A 19,974-nucleotide genomic window follows, 5' to 3' on the forward strand; every position below is an offset into this window, starting at 1 on the left:
GTTTCAGTGAGTCTTGACACTATTTGATTTGAGGGTTAAATTTATTTTAATTTATTAAAATTATGATCAAATTGATAGAATATATAAGTAATAGTGATCAAATATGTAATTATATCAAATATTTTAACTGTCGCATCAGTTTCTCCGTCAAATATTAACGACAAATGGCTTAATTGAATGTTTTTAAATAGTTGAGTGACATGATTGATAAAATTTTAAAAATAGTAATCAAAATAAAAAGAGACAATGATTAGATAATCATTGATATAATTTACCTTTTATTTTAAATAATTTACTTTTAAAAATTTAACTAATTTATAATGATATATTGAACCATTTAAAATATTAAATTTTTATAAATTAAATTAATGATATTCTATAAATTAAATTAATGACATTATTAGTAACTGCGTACAATTTTCCTTAAGAAAAATATATTCACTTATCTCTATTATTTTATTAAAAAGCATTTCTGTGGCTAAAATCCCCTGGGCCCACCGACGAATTTCATCAAAAGATGCCAAAAGAATCACATGGCTCAGATCGTTTTCGCTCATTATATTCCACTTGGCAGATAGTACCGTACGATTGATACATTTCAACATCATCACAACCGTCCACGTGTCACCGAATTCCTACACGTAAACTCGACCTCTTTATAAAACTATCCCTTTAACCTACCCACCCAACTTTCCCGGCAGTAAGTCAGCAAGCGCTGGCCGCCGGAATATTTCAACATTCCCAAAATACCCTCATCGTTTCGTCTAATTTCCGAATCATGCCCCTCTTTAAACTGAAATAAAAAAAATAAAAATAAAAAAATCTCGAGCTATCTCTGGGCCTTGTTTTAGCTTTGGAGCGGTGAAACGGGACAATGGTAGAGACGGTGGCGCGTGAAACCGATGAAGAACACGCACTGTTTCCACTTGCCACATCAGAGCAATGGTGACCGGTCATGGCGGTTGAACTTCGATGGTTTCCAGTTATCTCCTGAACACAGAGACAAAAAGCCTCCTCGTAGCCTCCATGATTGCCTTGGGGTCTTAAGGTAATTTTCAACCCTTTCGGCCCCTTATTATAGTTAACAAAAATAGTTTTAATTTATTTCCTTTTATGTTCAGGTATCTAGGTTTGTATTTATTTACGTATAACTAGCAATATTCGATTCTTTGTCTGGCTTTGTTATGAATTTACCCTATTCATATATTCCTTGTGAATGGCTATTATTTGTTTTAAGTTATTCTTCAGTGTTCTTGAACATCAAAATGTCTAATAATTCAAGATGGGAATGAGTTATTTTAAGGGAAAGGATTGTTGCTTTTTGGTCTTTAAATGTGAGCTCTAACATGGGTTTGTATGAATCAAAAGAGTTACTAAACCTTACTCGGTGGTTTTCTCCAAGGGGTTCTAAAGGGGCGGTTGTACCCCTCAAAATTTTGTACCTTGAAATTTTATAACTTTTTAAAAGTTCATACCACTGGCATAATATCTTGCCTCCGTTCCTGGTTTTCTCGGTTCAAGGAGGTATGTGAATTGTTGATTTTTGATGTTGTTTTCGCAAGCAAATTATGGTGAATATGTTTCTTGTTTGCTTGATGAAATGAAAATCGACAAATCGGTTTGCACTGTTTCGAGGTTGATGTTATTTTAATTGTTGTTTTTCTCTTGTTGAGAGCTTGAGTTTGAAGTTTTGCAAGGGTAAAAGGTTGGTGGTTTCCTTGATGAAGTGAAAGTGAAGTTTGTTAGTTGAGTTCCGAAAAAGGTGAATCCGCGTCCATGTACTTACGAATGAATCACTTGTCGATTGAGGTTATGAAATGTGTAGGACTTTGTTTTCTTTAAGCTCTACTTTGGAAAGAATAAGAGATTTTATCTCTTTTGAATTGAACATGTATATGGGGTTTATCTCATGTTTCTTGTTCTTTGATCATTTTTGTTTTTTCGTATACTATGCGTATGTTTCGTTGAGCTAACATGTTCTTTACCGTTTTGTAAATAATAGTTTTGCTGTGAGTGAAAACCGAGTGGACAGATCGAAGCTTTTATGCATAGCTTCGTTTGTAGTCTGAGCACCTATTAAACCATGCTCTTTGGTGAACGTGCAAAAGATGCTGATTTATTCTTCAATTGACTTACCACTTGCAAATGAACAAAATGGATTTGTAAGAATGCATCTAAATGGTTCTCATTTGATGGTTTCAGGTCCCGAAGACAACGTGGCTGAATACTATCAGCAGCAGGTAGAAATGCTCGAGGGTTTCAATGAAATGGATGCCTTAACGGAGCGTGGTTTTATTCCTGGAATGACCGAGGTTCGAGTCGTTCTCGATAGACGAAGAGAGTATTGTTTCTAAAGAAGTATTTGACTGAACATTCTTGCTGTGATTGGCAGGAAGAGAGGGAAGATTTGGCTAGAAGTGAGACACTGGCCATTAGAATTTCCAATATTGCAAACATGGTTCTTTTTGCTGCTAAAGTTTATGCTTCTGTGAGAAGTGGATCATTGGCTATAATTGCATCCACATTGGACTCTCTTCTCGATCTTCTGTCTGGATTTATCCTCTGGTTTACGGAGTTCTCCATGTCGACGCCAAACCCGTATCAGTATCCTATTGGAAAGAAACGAATGCAGCCACTGGTCAGTATTCTCGCTATACCTTTTTATTGTAAACAAATTCCTTGATTGGTGTTACGGCATGATCAATGACAACTCTTCGTTTTCTTTTAGTACGCATGTCCAACAATTATCCCCGATGCATATCCGAACGTATGCGGATATGACCCTCCAAGTGGTGTGGTTTAGGGAGAAAAGAACAGTACATATATTGAAACCTTGAAAAATTTTGGACAGCCTGATGAGAACACGTACTCGTGCAAGACACTCACACTCGAGTCCGAGTAACATAGGCACTTCCTAGCTAAGTGTATCTGATTTCTGTATTTTCATTGGTCATTCTTATCATTTTGCTAACTGATTTTTTCATTAATAAGGAATGCGCTCCACGAAATTCGCAAACATTGTCGGACAAATTATCAAACGGAATGTCCCAAGGATAGCTTTAAATCTTTTGAGTTCTTTGTTCTATTAATAACAGTCTAACATATGATATGTATCCATTTGATTACCTATCTTACATCACCATGTATACAATGTGCTTACGAACAAATGTTTGGTAAATATAGAACCGAAATGGTGTTTAGGGGTAAAACAAAAGTGAATAAAAATAATTAAGGCCGAAACACGAGTTGGGAAGTTGGAACTTTAGAGGTCATAGTATGACCATAGTGGCTGATTTGTAACATATTTCAAGCAGGTTTTGTACGTTAGGCTTAGGATGCAGATTATTTTTTGAAGGCGTCCAAGGATATCATATTCGAATCATTTATAGATCTTAGTTGTTCATGTTACCTCTTTTATAAACGATAAAACATGTTGCTAGGGTGGCATAAACGAAAAGGTTCATGTTAGATGAGAAAGTGAAAATATTTATGCGTCTTCTGGGTGTGCGTAGCCATGGAAGTATACTAGTATTGGTTTTCTCTATTTGATGAAATAATTTTTCAAAGTTTTATAAAGATGAGTTGCTGTTATGAACTGTTGAAATCCGATAACACACGAAACTGGTGAATTTTCTGCAGGGTATCCTTGTTTTTGCTTCTGTCATGGCAACTCTAGGACTGCAGGTTTTCTTGGAGTCCATACGAACCATGGTTTCAACTGTGAGTCGACTTTGATTTTGCATTAAAGTTCCCTTCTCCGTTCGTAGATCTTTTACTATTTTGAGGATGGCCGCTTTGTCGTTTGAATGACAATGTCGGCGTTCTTTGTTTCGCCCAGGAAGATGAATTCAACCTGACAAATGAACAAGAGAGGTGGGTTGTTGGGATTATGCTTGGAGTGACCCTGGTAAAGCTTATCCTCGTTTTATTGCCGCACCTTTAACAACGAAATCGTCAAAGCTTATGCCCAGGATCATTTCTTTGATGTTATCACGAACATCATTGGCCTCGTTGCCGTGCTACTTGCTAATTACATCGATGATTGGATGGACCCCGTCGGAGCTATCATCGTAAGTAAAATCTTCTCTCCGATCTAGTGCCTCTGTTTTTATAAACGTTACCGTGTATCTGTGACTCGTTGAGACAAACTTGAATCGATGCAGCTGGCTCTGTACACTATCCGAACATGGTCGATGACGGTGTTAGAGAACGTGAACTCATTCGTTGGAAGATCAGCAGCTCCGGAATATCTTCAGAAACTAACTTATCTATGTTGGAACCACCACAAGGCCATAAGACATATCGATACCGTCCGAGCCTACACGTTCGGATCTCACTACTTTGTGGAGGTCGACATTGTTCTGCTGGCAAACATGGAATTGCAAGAAGCTCATGACATCGGAGAGTCGCTGCAGGAGAAACTGGAGTTGCTGCTTGAGATTGAGAGAGCCGTTGTTCACCTGGATTATGAATTCAGTCACAAACCTGAACATGCACAGGCACATACTTTGTAGACACACACAACCTAGGAGGATGTCCTGATGTCGTGTCTCTTCTTTTTCTTTCCCCTACCAACAAATAATATAAGTTGTGTATGCTTGGAGAATTGAGCCATAAAACTTTTAACTCTATGGTAAATCTTAGCAAATGTAGAATGTTTACTATTAGTAGGTCATGACAATGGTTCGAGTCAGTTGAATTTTTGGGTATTTGAATTCGATCTGAAAATTAAAATTCTCTATCTGCTTTGATTTGGATTTAAAAGAGTATATACTTAATTTAATATTTTAAATTAAAATATGCATTCGATTTTAATCTGATCTAAATATATATAAAATTTATTTTTATTAAATTAAAGAAAAAACAATAAAAAGTAAAACAAAAAGAAGTATTATTGAATTATTTTTAAATATATAAACGATAATTATAATATATTAAAATATATTATTTTGGAAAACAATATGATCTCAAATATTAAAATATATAATAAGTATTTCATAAATAAATCGCCTCGTCTTCGTATAAAATTATTACAGAATCGAATTTGGAATTTTCTTTTTCTCGAATTCCAAACAAGGAAAGACCTAAGAAATCTTTGAATTTTGGGGGGCCATATGATTTATTGTTGTTATTATTGTTTTTGCTTTGAATCTTGCCTGCATTCATGTCCATGTTCATTTCCTTGTATAGTCCTCTGATCTTAGGTTAAGTTCGTATCCAAAAAATAGACTAATTTATGGACAATAATGACCCATTTGAAGTTTCTTGTTGCCTATATTATTGTTTGATGTCAGCTTTGAATTCCCAGTTTTGATGTAAGATTCTTTCATTTTTATTGGCTTTATTAATAAAATGTCCTTTATATTACATATGATTTTCAGATTGGACCCTAAGTTTTTTTTATATAAGAAATGATATGTTAACCATCATTTTATCTATTTACTCAAAAAATAATTTCGTTTTAAACAAAAGGAACGTATGATCATTTCAGCAAATAAAAGTGTGACATGAAAAATAACGTCTTTTATGACACGTTCTTAATGGTTGAAATATCAATCTTGTTAGTGTTAAATGATACTTTGGTCTTTGAAATTATACTTTGATATCTTAATTTTTTTATTCAATTTGGCTCTCAAACTTTTTAACTCTGATAACATGTTATCTCGACCTCTTTATATATTACAAAAGAATTTGTGTATCACTATAAAAATATGTGATGGCTCACGTAACATGGTGCAAGTTAAATCTAAAAATATTATAGTAAAAATCTTTTAAAATCCAAAGGATATTTTGAATATATATATCATATTTTCATATTTTTGAAGATTTTAATATGTGACCTACATTATATGTCACGTGGTACATTCTTAGAGTTCCACAATGATATTTTGTAACGAAAACGAATTGGACTAACATGCGTTGTAGTTAAATAATTCAGGGGTCAAATTGAAAAAAAATCTTCGAGTACTAAAATGATAATGAAATATAACTATCCATGAGATGTGATGTGATAATGATAATGAAATATTTTAGTATCATATTAACTATGAGATGTGATGCGGTAGTTGTTTATCTCATCACTTAATCACGAGATCGAAGATTTAATCCCCACCTATGAGAATAAAATATATTTTATGATCAATTGTTTATCTATTTATGAGAACATTCATGACAATATTAGTCACGTTTATCAACATCAGATATATGATCTTCAGTGAAAAGATATTATCATATTAAACATGTTATATTTGAGATATTCATATAATAAGCATAGATTTATAATTTGATCCATGTATTCAAATATACTACACACCAGATTTAATTTGGCATTCAATGTCCAAGTTATACTAATCCTTTGAGAATACAATCAGAATATTTCAAACTTTAAGGACCAAATTGAAATTAAAATCATGATTTGAGGACTTTTCATCAAATTAGCCCAAATTATCAATTTCAACATTTCTTACTCTGTCCCCCACGAAAAAACCTTATGTAGAAACGGTAAACGCCCACCATTTCAAACGTTTACGTATCTCTCATTATTTTTTTTCAACATTTTATTTTATTTTGTTTTTCAGCAACGGCAGTGCCGGGCCCCGGCAGCCTTTCAATTTTCACCTCACAAAATCCACCGAGCTGGCCCGCACCACGTGTTTTCTTCTTAACATGCTCCACCAAAACGCACCCCCTCTCTTATAATTCTGCGCTCCTCCGATGGTGCGCATGGAGATACCCAGTTCCCGCGACTTGCTTCCCTCTCCCACCACCACCGCTTCCGGATCCACCATGCCACCTCGGCCTGTTAAAATCATCCCTCTCCAGCACCCCGACACGACGTCGTACGGCAGCCCAGGTGGATTCGGCAATTCTTCTTCTTATTCGTCTTCGTTTTGGTCTGACTCCCTGTTTTCTGGAGTCCGGGGGAAGATCAAACGGATGACGCTTATCGATTGGATCGAGATGTTCCTTCCTTGTTGCCGTTGGATTCGGACGTACAGATGGCGGGAGTATTTCCAGGTTGATCTCATGGCCGGTACCACCGTTGGTATCATGCTTGTTCCGCAGGTGATTCCTTCTCTCTCGCGAAATTGAAAAAAAAGGACGGATTAAACAACGTTTTAATTTTTTTATTTGTTTGGTTACTGCGAAAATGAAATGGAAAATGCAGGAAAAACAAGAAAAACGGAATTTTCGCCTTTAATATAGCGTGCTTTTTTTCCGCTTCTGTCAACGTAGCCAACTATAACGAACTTCTCTTTTGATTTTTTTTCCGGTTAACGAACTTTGATTTTATTGGGGGGAAGCAAAACCTTACATTACCCCCATCGTTGTTATTATCATAATTATTTTTAGTATTATTTGAAGCTAAACGGAGGTTTAAATTCTGCTTGTTTGCTGAGAAAATAAGTATTAATTCTATGTAATATTGTATATATATTGAATTTGGATAGTTTTCTTCAAAAAAATTACAGAGAAGCGTTAGGCTTTTCGTAATTAAATTCAATTAAACGGCGCTTGAGCGATCTTTAATTCTTTGTGGAGTTCTATTTTATTTGATCTTTTGTTTTCCCTTATTTTCTTGGCATCCAAACATAGCTTTCAGGTTTGAGTTTGCCGTTCGGTTTCCGTCATTTTAGGCCACAGAAATAACTTTTTCTCCGTTTATAATTGCGTAAAATTTTATTTCAACTATGCTTATCTCAATCGCATATGGTTCTTAGATTTGATCCCATCGTTAAACAAGAGCACATCACACATTTCCAGTTTCTGATTGGTTCAATAAACTGATTGGCTCTTTGGAGATATTTACCGTCACAGATTTTATGTTGCTGATTGGTTCATTGGATATAATTTGATATATAAATAAGTTTGAATTCGATGTTATTGCCAGATTACATGACAGTGTAAAGTAGAAATAAGTTTACTTCAGTCACTGTTTTGGTTTTTTCTTTAAATTACCAAAGTAGCCAAAGCAAAAGGATCAGATTCCGCTATAGGTGGATTTGTCTGTTCTCTTTCTTTTGGTTAGTGCCTGGAATTGACATGATACCTTCTTTTGTGGAACAAAAGATGGCCTTTTTTTTAACTCCTCTTTATGAATTCCTGGACTCATATATTCTACTATATGTGAAGATTATCAAGTGGTATATGGATTATGACATGGGGTTTTTGATAGTCTATTGATTTTTTCAACAGGCTATGTCATATGCAAAATTAGCTGGGCTTGACCCAATATATGGCCTCTGTAAGTTTCTACCAAATCAAATTATTCTGTATACTGTTTATGCACAAGAAGTTTGTCATGAAATAATGGAATGGTTTTACAACTCAAATTCACACATTGTTGCGTATATTTGTTGGTAAAAGGGCACAAAATGTGGACTAAGAATTCAGCACTTGACCTCACTCATTTTTTTTATATGATATCATGTCAAAAACACATGGTATTCAAACAAAGAGATGCATTCTCAATATATTATGATATTGGAAACTTCATTGTTGCTGTTGTTGAGAATATACCTTTGTTTGGGAAGTATTTCTGTTTTATGACAGACTATTGTCTTCTTAAACATTGCCACGTAGAACACAATCCATTTATTTTCAATCTTGCTCACTTTGACTATGTGGTTTTTGTGATGCAGACTCTGGCTTTGTGCCAATATTTATCTATGCCATATTTGGATCATCTCGGCAGCTGGCAATTGGTCCAGTTGCATTGGTCTCCCTTCTGGTCTCCAACGTGTTAAGTAAAATTACTGATTCATCAGATGCATTATACACAGAACTTGCTATATTGTTAGCACTGATGGTTGGTATCCTGGAATGCATAATGGGGCTATTGAGGTAGAGCTCATCTCTTCTGTTATCCAAATTTTGCTTTTGCTTTAACTTGTGCCAATAAGTTATTTGTGTATCATGCAATTACTCGCGTTCTTTCCAGCTATCTTAGATAATTTTTCAAAAAACTATCTCCAAATTAGATTCATAAGCAAATCAAGTGAAGTGGGTATTAAGTTTGTTCTTATATGGACATGATTAAGATGAATTACCATGTTTTAGTGAAGTATTTCACTTTGAGTTTACCCTTTTTTCTAATAAGGTGGCAACTAGGGAAGTGGGCTTTCACATTTTGTGACAATCATACATTTTTCCTGTGACTTCAGTATGGTTATTCTGCATTAGAAAAGGAGAAATGGAGAACTATAATCTAGAACATCTTTCAGCATTATGTTACAATTCATCTCTCTTCCATTCCCCATGCCTATAAACTGAAAAGTTTTCATCTACTGTTCCCCACTTTTCCAGGCTTGGATGGCTCATTCGTTTCATTAGTCATTCTGTGATTTCTGGTTTCACTACGGTTTCAGCCATTGTAATTGCTTTATCACAAGCAAAATACTTTTTGGGGTATGAAATTGATCGAAGCAGCGAGATTGTGCCAATAATCAAGAGCATAATAGCTGGAGCTGATCAGGTATTCTTTACATTCCCAAGTGGTATTTAATTTACAGTACCATATGTTTACATTGATGCATTGATTAAAGAAGGCATTATACTCATCACTGACATATACGGTCATCTACACTTCTTAAATACATTATTGAAAAATTCATTCTAAACATCAATAGTTGCCACACATTCTCACCATTTAATAAAATTTTGCCTACATCTTGCAACGGAAAGAGTATTGAACTCTTTTCACCATTTTGTCCAACCATGCATGACATTATCATAAAACCTTTTTCTTTGATAGTTCACTAACTATAGCAATGAATTTAATTGCAAAGGGTTTTGGATTTGGCCTTGCTTTTTTGGTGAATTTTCTGTTAATTGCGCTCTGCTCTTTTTATTTGGTCACATTGTTCATTGAAAATTGTAATTGGGGAGACAACCACATATTTTCCTTAAACTTTGGTTAGTGTGTTGTGAATTCTGCTACAACTCATTCATTGCTTTGTTTAACCTCAGGTGATGTTTTCATTTTGTAGTTCTCATGGCCTCCTTTTGTAATGGGATCTGTGATTCTCGCTATAATTCAGACCATGAAGTTTCTGGTACCAGAGCTCTTTGCTTCTCTCTTTCTATCTCCTTTCCCACACCCAACCCAATATTCCCTTCTATCTTTCTCTTTTTTTTTTTGGAAGGAAATCTTCCATCTCTCTCTTAAAAATGTGTTCTCTTTTCATTATAAATTTGATGTCATTTGTAGGGAAAATCAAGGAAGCACCTGAATTTCTTGAAAGCAATGGGTCCCCTTACAGCAGTTGTTCTTGGCACAACTTTTGTGAAGATATACCATCCACCATCGATTACTTTGGTGAGAATGATGTAAAGTAAATTATATTATTGGGTATTAAATTAGGCAACATAATCACAAGAGTAGTATATCTTAGCTTAATTAGTTTAGACAAATGATAATTGGTGCTTATGTTTATATGAAAAGGCATTCTCATAGCAAAGCTGATCAAGAATGCTGTGATGTTGATTTAGGTAGGAGATATACCTCAGGGCATTCCCGGCTTTTCCATTCCTAAAAGTTTTCAATATGCGAAGTCTTTAATTCCAACTGCACTTCTCATTACTGGTGTAGCCATCTTGGTAAGGAATTATATGAATCATTCTGCTAATAAGAATGCAAGCCTTCAGCTAGAGTAGTCTTGTGAGTTTGTGACTGCTAATGGTAATATGTCATTTTCGAGTTTTAGGAATCTGTTGGGATTGCCAAAGCATTAGCAGCCAAAAATGGGTATGAGCTGGATTCAAATCAAGAGGTATATATTCAGAAAATGTAGCACTACTCCCTCTATACTTGATGGATGTATTATTGTCGGTGTATATGATGAATGATATACTGCTTATTTTAATGTTTGTGAGGACTGTAAGTTCAATGGGTTTCCCCAAAAGGGATATGATGTCTCAACTGCATAGCATAGTTTTAGTATTGTTTATACATGGGAAGCTAGTAGTAAAGTCGCGTGTTTGCCAAATTTTCTTCAAAGGCTGTAATAAAGTCATTCTTCTCTGTCAACAGTTGTTTGGTCTAGGTGTTGCCAATATCTTTGGGTCATTCTTTTCAGCATACCCCACAACAGGTGAGAGTTCTTCCTGTCCCTATGTACCAACATATTAAGTATTGATTAAGTGTTTAACTGCTTCTGATGCTACTACTTTATTCTATTCTGAAGAAGAAAAAAAATTCTGAAACTATTGTTGCAAACTCAAGTTAATTGATATTTTTGTTGTACACGCCTCGCTTATGAGGTCAAATCAATATGTCCTAAGAAGAAATATTTGAATACCGACCTCATCGATCTCATATTATGTAGGTTCCTTCTCCCGGTCAGCAGTGAATCATGAGAGTGGGGCAAAAACCGGCTTATCCGGAATTATAGCAGGAATCATAATGTGTTGTGCTCTGATGTTCTTGACTCCATTATTTGAGTACATACCACAGGCAAGTTCAAAAGTTGTTTGATTTATTTATTGGAATTGTTACCATTTATGCTTGCATCTGCCATTATGCCTTTTTTTCCTCACCTCATGAATTCGGTAGTTTATGACGTGGGGTCCATGGACTCAAATGTTTTTTGTACATTCTGTTTCATTTCAGTATCTGGAGAGACTTATTATGAATTCTAACTATGGGTATGTGCACTTAATCGTCTTTGCAGTGTGTTCTGGCTGCTATAGTAATCTCTGCTGTTATAAGCCTGGTAAGTACAGACACAAGCCTGTGTTGGAACATTTTCCAAACTAGTTTATGCCGCATGTTATGCTTTAACGAATTTTGGACCGTACAATATTCTATTTGCAACATGTATTAAATCAACCAGAGGAAAGAGTAATTGGTATCCTGTAAAGTTATTGATCACTTAATCGTATCTTTGGAAATTCGTTTTTGCATGTTAATAACTTTAGGTGGATTATGAAGAGGCAATTTTCTTATGGCGCGTAGATAAGAAAGATTTTCTTCTTTGGACCATTACAGCTGCTACAACATTGTTTCTGGGAATTGAGATAGGTGTCCTTGTTGGGGTAAGTACTTTAAACTATCTGTGCATTACATATGTTGATTTTCTTTATGCCAGTCAACATTACTTTTTTCAGTATTTTACATTTTCATTCTAAGATGCTATTGTCCTCTTTTTCCCTATCTTAGTCCCATATCAGAGATAATGTTAATTGTATTTCTGCATTTCAGGTAGGTGTTTCACTTGCCTTCGTCATTCACGAATCAGCAAATCCTCATATCGGTGAGTGGATATGTCTCCTTCACCATGCCTATAATAAATCATGTGTTGCCTTAACATTATCTGTCAGGACCATATATATCATATAATCGGTTGTAAAATTCTAATTCTTCATCGCTTTTCGCCACTTGTCTACTGGCGTTGCAGCTGTCTTGGGGCGTCTTCCTGGCACCACTGTTTATAGGAACATTGAACAGTATCCGGAAGCATACACTTACAATGGAATCGTGATCGTTCGTATCGACGCCCCCATATATTTTGCGAACATAAGTTATATCAAAGACAGGTGAAGATTCACGCATTCCTCATCACATAAAACTGGCTGCCTTTGGTACCTTGCATCAATGAATTTCCTTTTCCATATTTCTTACTGGAATATACTTCTAATTTCTGAATTTGAGAATGTAAATTCAAAAAATGTTGACCCCCCTTCCAGATTACGAGAATACGAAGTTGTGATTGATAAATCAGCGAGACGTGGACCAGAAGTTGAAAGAATTTATTATGTGATTTTGGAGATGGCACGTAAGTTCTTCATACCATGAAAAATACTCATCATAAGATGATTGCATTGACAAATATCAGAACAACTAGCTATACCGGGGTTATTCGAGTGTCCAATGATTTTGGTGGTAGTTCAGTTTATTATAATGATTCAGATGTTCCTTTGATTTGACTGCAGCTGTTACATACATAGACTCGAGTGCTGTCCAAGCTCTGAAAGACTTGCACCAAGAATACAAATCACGGGAAATCCAGGTTGAGTACTTTTATCGATTAAACCCCGTACATATTTTAACAGATCATGATCCTTAAGTCAATGTTTCAAGATTCGAACCTCTTGCAGATAGCCATATCCAACCCGAACCGGGAGGTCCTTTTGACCTTATCAAAATCCGGTGTCGTAGAGTTGATTGGTAAGGAATGGTACTTCGTGAGAGTGCATGATGCAGTCCAAGTTTGCCTCCAGCGTGTTCAGAGCATAACAGAATCTCCAAAAGCATCAGATACATCACATGATGGAAAACCGAGTTTCTTCCAGAGATTGCTGAAACAGAGAGTGGAAGATTTATCAGTTTCCGAGCTAGAATCTGGTAATAAGACTAGCGAGCCTTCGGATTCAACGCACATAGACCCTCAATTGGAGCCCTTGTTGAGCCGAAGGTCTTGAAACTTGCTTCATCTGAAGCAAAGTCCCAATAATGCCATTCTTTTAACAAGACATTTCCGATACCGATTATTGTTCAATTCTTCACAATGTAGTTTTAGTACCTAGAACTTCCGCTGTTGTATTGTTATTGCTTTGTAACATGATTGTATTTGGGTTTGTAACTTATTGTTTATCAGCTCTGTAAAGCAAACTTCTATGCAAACTTGATTCAATCAAATGACTATGATTTAAATCTGGTTTTAAATCCTAGCAATGCATTAATCTTTTCTTTGGGTCAGGTCTCTTCGGCCTCTAAAGGAATCAGTTCAATCATTAGGAATTGTTGATGGGACCAAATGGGTTAGGGTGGCTATTGGCAGTTCATTCTCCTGATTTATGTGGAGAACCTAGTCATTGGTCGGTGGAAAAGTGCTCTATCTCTATAAGGGTGAGGCGATTTTATTGAGGTCGCACCTCATCTTTAGGTTATACTCAGGTTTTATAGTGGTCTTGAGTGCGTGTTAACCGTAGGATTATAATGACTACTTATAGGTTGGTAGGTTAAGTGGATATGGTCAAGTGACAATAAATTGGCTATGGTAGTTCACGTGAGCATATCGAAAGCCATATCAACTAATCACATCTCAAATGATGTTATATATTCGATGTTTCTCTTTCGAACTCTAAATTTTCCGAAGTTCTCTTAGTGTCGAAAATTATATATTTTGCTTTCTATAATTATATGTGCGGAGGTTCCTTAACAGGTACAACATGTATGCATTCTGTAATTATATATTTTGCAGATCATGGAGTTAAAATTAGTATTCCTGCGTTAAAAGAGAAGGCCAAAAGAAGGAAACAGTTCTTAAAAGTGCAGAGTACATTTAGTTGGCTAGTTTGTATCCCACATCGGCGAAGAATGGGAAAGCCAGACGATGTTGTCCCTATAAATAAAAGTTGGGTTGCCACTTGAGAACTTGCCTTAAACTAATGAGTAAGGAAAACAAAGCGAGCGGTGGGAGCTGCTCGCCGCGCCCGAACCTTTAAGGTGCGCAAGAATTTGTGGAGGGGTTATAGGCTGGCTGAGTGTTGACGCTGCGCTTACTTTGTGCAGAACTCACTCGTGCGGGCCTCCCACTATCGAACCCCCCAATCTAGGCTAAACATTCTTTTGTAATTAAAATATGAAATTATTTTGAAATTATACAAGTAATTTAGATGGTAATATTTAGTTTCATAAATAATTTCGGTTGCTTTATTTAATTTGTCCTCGATTTCTTTATTTAAGATTAATTTCCAGTTCGTCGTAATTTAATTGAAATTTGTTTCTCATTCTTTTTATTTTTATTTTTATTTAGTGATTGATTTATTTGTACCTCTCGATTTGATTTTAGATTAAAACTCTTGATTAAGACTCCTAATTAAGTTTCAGTTTGTGACCAAAATTCCTAATCTAATTTAGTGTCTCATTATAAATTTAGAATAAAATATATAAAATTTATTATTTAAATATATCAATAGGGTTAACTACGATAATTTGTATTTTATCTATTTTTTATCATTGATTTTAAAAATATAAGATAAAATCATTTTTATTTTTATTTAATTAAGATATGAACTTTCGTTTTTATTTGATTAAAGATGTGGTCACGAGTTAACTATCTTAACATTAATTAAATATTTGGATAAAATCATGCATTTAATCTCTGTTGTTTACATATTATCTCAATTTAATTATATTTTTAATAAATTAAAATAAATTATATGTTTTTAAATGAAAAAAAAATATATTTTTAAATTAAGTTAATAATAAAATATATTTAATAAGTTAATATAAAAATATTTTTAAGTTAATATTATATAAATTTATATCATATATAATTCGGGTCACAAATACTTGGTTCATAATTTTTTTAATTTTTTTTTTAAATTATATTATTTTTAAAAATTATATAAAAAATTATAAAATTTAAAATTTAAAAGTCTATAATATATATAATCTACACAAATTTAAAAATTCAAATTACATAATTGAAATAAAATTTATTAAAAATTAAAATAAAAAAATATAATTAAATTTCAAATGTTTTGAAGTTAAAATAAATACTTTAAAAAATAATTTGGAACATTAATGGAAATAATTTAAGAAATTAATAATTTAGAACGTTATATTGTCAAAATTTAATAAATTGTGAATTTTAGAATGTTATAGTGAAACAATTTGAGAATTATGAATAAAAAATTTAATATAAAATAAAATTAAAAAAATAATAAATCAATTACTGGGTTGGTAGATACTCAGTTAATCAACATTTTGTGACCAAGGTTTGACCTAGAAACTCGTAAAAAATAACGGGTCGGGTAATTTTATTATATATACCCGATATTTTTAACTGGGTCAACTGATCAAATCAATCGATACGTGACATGACATGTGACATCATTCGATTAGAGTATTAAATTTATTTTAATTTATTAAAAATATGATTGGGAGAATATTTAAATAACAAATATCAAATGTGTGATTATATAAAAATATTTAACTGTTGTTAACATTAATTAAGGTAACCACATCTTAATTAAATAAAAACTAAAATGACATCTTATATTTTTTTAAATCAATGACTAAAAGTTGACAAAACACAAACATAAGTGACAATCCATGTAGTTAACCCATAATAAAGATTTAAAAATATATATGAACACATTTTATAAAAGTGTAATTAATAAAAATATGTGAAAATATTCAAATTTAAGATCAATTTTTTTATTATATAATATTTTAATTAAAAGAAAATAAAACGATAATAAAAAAACTAGCACAACAGACCTGAAATCGATTTTATATAATTTATATAAAAGCTCTAAAAATTTTATTTTTAACCATCCGTCATTAATCGTAATCAATGGCTTTTGGCCTAAATAAAAATTAATAAATCTGTACACCACCACCACCTAATCGTCAACTAAATTTAATACCACCAATTAATGAAATAAACATGGGTCAAAAATGTCGATCATAAAGGAATTTACTGATTTATTATATTCTAATGATAAAATACCATTTGGCATTAGACCCCACCAAATTAACCGATTAATAATAGCATGAACAATGTGTTGAAATTTCAACAAATTATTCGGTGCATTAATACACCGAATGTGCAAGTGCAAGTGGAATTGTGGAGTCAATAAAATAGCTGCAAATTGTTAAAATAATAAAGGCATAACTACCAAATTGAGTCCCTAAACTTTAAGATATTTACAAGATTAATCCTCAAGTTTCAACTATAAATACCCTAGCTCATTTAGCTTCAAACCCATCCCAAAACATTCTAGCTTTCTTCTAATACTAGAGAATTTAGAGAGTTTCTTGAAAGTTGTTTTCTCCTTTTTAACAAAAGAGAATTATCATTGTTTTCTCCTTGGTAGATCGAGAGAAGTTGTAATTCGTATTTTCTCATAGTAAAATTCTTCTACCGTTGCCTGTGATTTTTACCCTATATTATTTAGAGTTTTTTCACGTAAATTTTGTATCTCTTTTATCTTCATTTTTATTTTCTCAAAGAGAAAATAACTTCAGTGACCAAAAATCCCAGATAATATACGATTTTGACCAACTTTTTTTGGATTTGCGAAAATGACCAACAAAATCGCAATGCGATCTCTAATTCGCATTGCGATCTCCACTATCGTAAATTCGCGTTGCATTTCGCGTTGCGATAGTTGAAAATCGCGTTGCGATTTTCCATTTCGCGTTGCGATAGTTGAAAATCGCGTTGCGATAGTTGAAAATCGCGTTGCGATTTTCCATTTCGCGTTGCGATAGTTGAAAATCGCGTTGCGATAGTTGAAAATCGCGTTGTGATTTTCCATTTCGCGTTGCGATTTTTCATTTCGCGTTGCGATAGTCTACAGTTGTCGTTGCGATTTTCCAAATTCGTTGCGATAGTTAAAAAAAAGATTTTGTTTCTTAAGAATTTTCTCTAAAAAGATAGTATCCGCGCGGACGTGTCGAAGACACGTATTACCACGACCACGACCACGACCCGACCCGAGACGAGACTACGGCGGCGGCACGCGAGAGTCCCCCTTGTTCTCTATCACTCAACAAGGAAGTGGGAAAGCCAAGCCTTAAATAACATTCCCAATAGTGTTTCCAATACTATGTGGAATTTGAGCATTACCAACACTTGTTCCGAATACTATGTGGGATTGAACCTTAAATAATGATATTATTTTTAAATGTTTTGCTTAAAATTGCAATAATCGCGATTGATTGTAGATTGACTTTTAATTATGACATATTTAATCGTATAATACTAATACAATTGGTTGCTAATTCAGTTGTTTTAAGGTGCATGATTGTTAATTGTTTCCTGAATAATCACATTGTATTGGAAACAAGTGTTGGTAATGCTCAATCCCACATTGTATTGGAAACACTATTGGGAATGGTATTTAAGGCTTGGCTTTCCCACTTCCTTGTTGAGTGATAGAGAACAAGAGGAACTCTCGCGCACCGCCGCCGCCGCCGTTTCGTCTCGGGTCGGGTCGGGTCGTGGTCGTGGTCGTGGTCGTGGTAATACGTGTCTTCGACACGTCCGCGCGGATACTATCTTTTTAGAGAAAATTCTTAAGAAACAAAATCTTTTTTTTCAACGAATTTGGAAAATCGCAACGACAACTGCAGACTATCGCAACGCGAATTTCAACTATCGCAACGCGAAATGGAAAATCGCAACGCGAATTTCAACTATCGCAACGCGAAATGGAAAATCGCAACGCGAAATGGAAAATCGTAACGCGAAATGGAAAAACGCAACGCGATTTTCAACTATCGCAATGCAAAATGCAACGTGAATTTGCGATAGTGAAGATCGCAATGCGAATTAGAGATCGCATTGCGATTTTGTTGGTCATTTTCGTAAATCTAAAAAAAATTGGTCAAAATCGTATATTATCTAGGATTTTTTGTCACTGAGGTTATTTTCTCTTTCTCAAATTATCAGTTGCGATTTTGCTCTATCCGATAACCGTCTTCCTCAACAATTGGTATCAGAGCTAGATTAAAGTGTGTAATATCTTCTTATTGTCTTTGTGGTTGCCACCAAAAGGTGGATCCTCCAACATAAGAAAATAAAAATATTTTACCCATTCTTTGAAGGTTCAAGAGAACTATTCACGATAGTAAAATAGTAGGAGCTATCCGTAAAAGAATCTATGGCAACGAAATTTGATATTGAAAAATTCAATGGGAGAAATTTCTCATTATGAAAATTGAAGATGTAGGCCATCCTAAGGAAAGACGGGTGTCTAGCGGCTATCAATGAAAGGCCGGTGGATTTCGCATATGACATCAAATGGAACGAGATGGACGGGAATGCTATGGCAAACTTTCATCTAACATTAGCAAATGAAGTATTGTCAAGCATCGAGGAGAAGAAGACAACTAAGGAGATATAAGATCATCTCACCAAATTGTACGATGCCACATCGCTGCACAATAAAATTTTCCTTAAGAGGAAATTGTACACTTTCCGTATGCCAGAATCTACTTCAGTGACGGAGTACTTAAATACACTGAACACCTTATTTTCTCAGCTTACATCCTTAAGCTGTAAAATAGGAGAACAAGAACGTGTTGAACTTCTACTTCAAAGTCTACCTGATTCGTACGATCAACTCATCATCAACTTGACAAACAGTAATGTCACCAGTCTAGTCTTCGATGACGTTGCAGCTGTTGTTCTACAAGAAGAAAATCGACGCAAAAACAAGGAAAACAGACAAGTAAATCTGTAACAAACAGAAGCGTTGACAACGATGAGAGGGAGATCAACAGAACGTGGCCAAAGTAGCAGTCACAAACATGGTAGATCAAAGTCGAGGAGCAAGAAGAATTTAAAGTACTACAACTGTGGAAAGAATGGTCACTTGAAGAAGGATTGTTGGAGTCTAAATAAAAACTCCAATCCACAAGGCAATACCGCAAACACTTCAGATGATGGAGATGCTCTATGCTGTGAAGCGTCAATCACCGTGTAAGGCAGAAAAAGATTTGCAGATATATGGCTAATTGATTCAGGAGCAACATATCACATGACCTCAAGAAGAGAATGGTTCCATCATTATGAACTTGTCTCAGGAGGATCTGTGTATAGTTGCAATGATTATGCCTTAGAGATCGTTGGCGTTGGAACCATAAAATTGAAGATATATGATGGAACAATTAAAGTTGTTCGAGATGTGCGGCACGTGAAAGGCCTAAAGAAAAATTTATTATCCTACAGATTGTTGGATAATAATGCTAGCAAGATTGAAATACGGAAAGGAATCATGAAGGTGTTCCGTGGAGCGCTTGTGGTGCTGAAAGGTGAAAAGATAGCTGCAAATTTGTACATGCTGAAGGGAGAGACATTGCTAGAAGCAGAAGCCTATGTTGCCTCATGTAGTTCAGATTCTGCAATGCTATGGCATAAGAAACTTAGACACATGTCAGAACAAGGAATGAAAGTCCAGGCTTAACAAATGTATCACTTACTTTGTGTGAGCATTGCATAACAAGTAATCAGC

At 34.5% G+C, this 19,974-nt stretch overlaps 1 protein-coding gene, 1 non-coding gene and 1 pseudogene across 2 annotated transcripts; all 3 read left to right on the forward strand.

Annotated features, from left to right (window-relative positions):
- The first annotated feature begins 772 nt into the window (after positions 1–772).
- LOC120172662 lies at positions 773–4,693 on the forward strand (annotated as a pseudogene).
- Positions 4,694–6,605: 1,912 nt separating this feature from the next.
- LOC120172794 (probable sulfate transporter 4.2) lies at positions 6,606–13,656 on the forward strand. The gene is made up of 17 exons (XM_039180167.1): positions 6,606–7,065; positions 8,197–8,245; positions 8,643–8,844; positions 9,307–9,475; positions 9,990–10,055; positions 10,211–10,318; positions 10,492–10,599; positions 10,707–10,772; positions 11,033–11,093; positions 11,328–11,455; positions 11,673–11,714; positions 11,920–12,036; positions 12,203–12,254; positions 12,399–12,537; positions 12,688–12,776; positions 12,934–13,010; positions 13,099–13,656. Exons 1-17 carry the CDS (start codon positions 6,715–6,717, stop codon positions 13,420–13,422), a joined length of 2,148 nt encoding a protein of 715 aa, XP_039036098.1. The 5' UTR covers positions 6,606–6,714; the 3' UTR covers positions 13,423–13,656.
- Positions 13,657–14,378: 722 nt separating this feature from the next.
- Positions 14,379–14,539, forward strand: LOC120172797. The gene has a single exon (XR_005520996.1). It is a non-coding gene; the product is annotated as a U12 minor spliceosomal RNA (small nuclear RNA).
- The last annotated feature ends 5,435 nt before the right edge of the window (positions 14,540–19,974 follow it).

Source organism: Hibiscus syriacus, unplaced genomic scaffold (assembly GCF_006381635.1).
Source record: "Hibiscus syriacus cultivar Baekdansim isolate YM2019G1 unplaced genomic scaffold, ASM638163v2 tig00111877_pilon, whole genome shotgun sequence".
Classification (NCBI taxonomy): Eukaryota; Viridiplantae; Streptophyta; class Magnoliopsida; order Malvales; family Malvaceae; genus Hibiscus; species Hibiscus syriacus.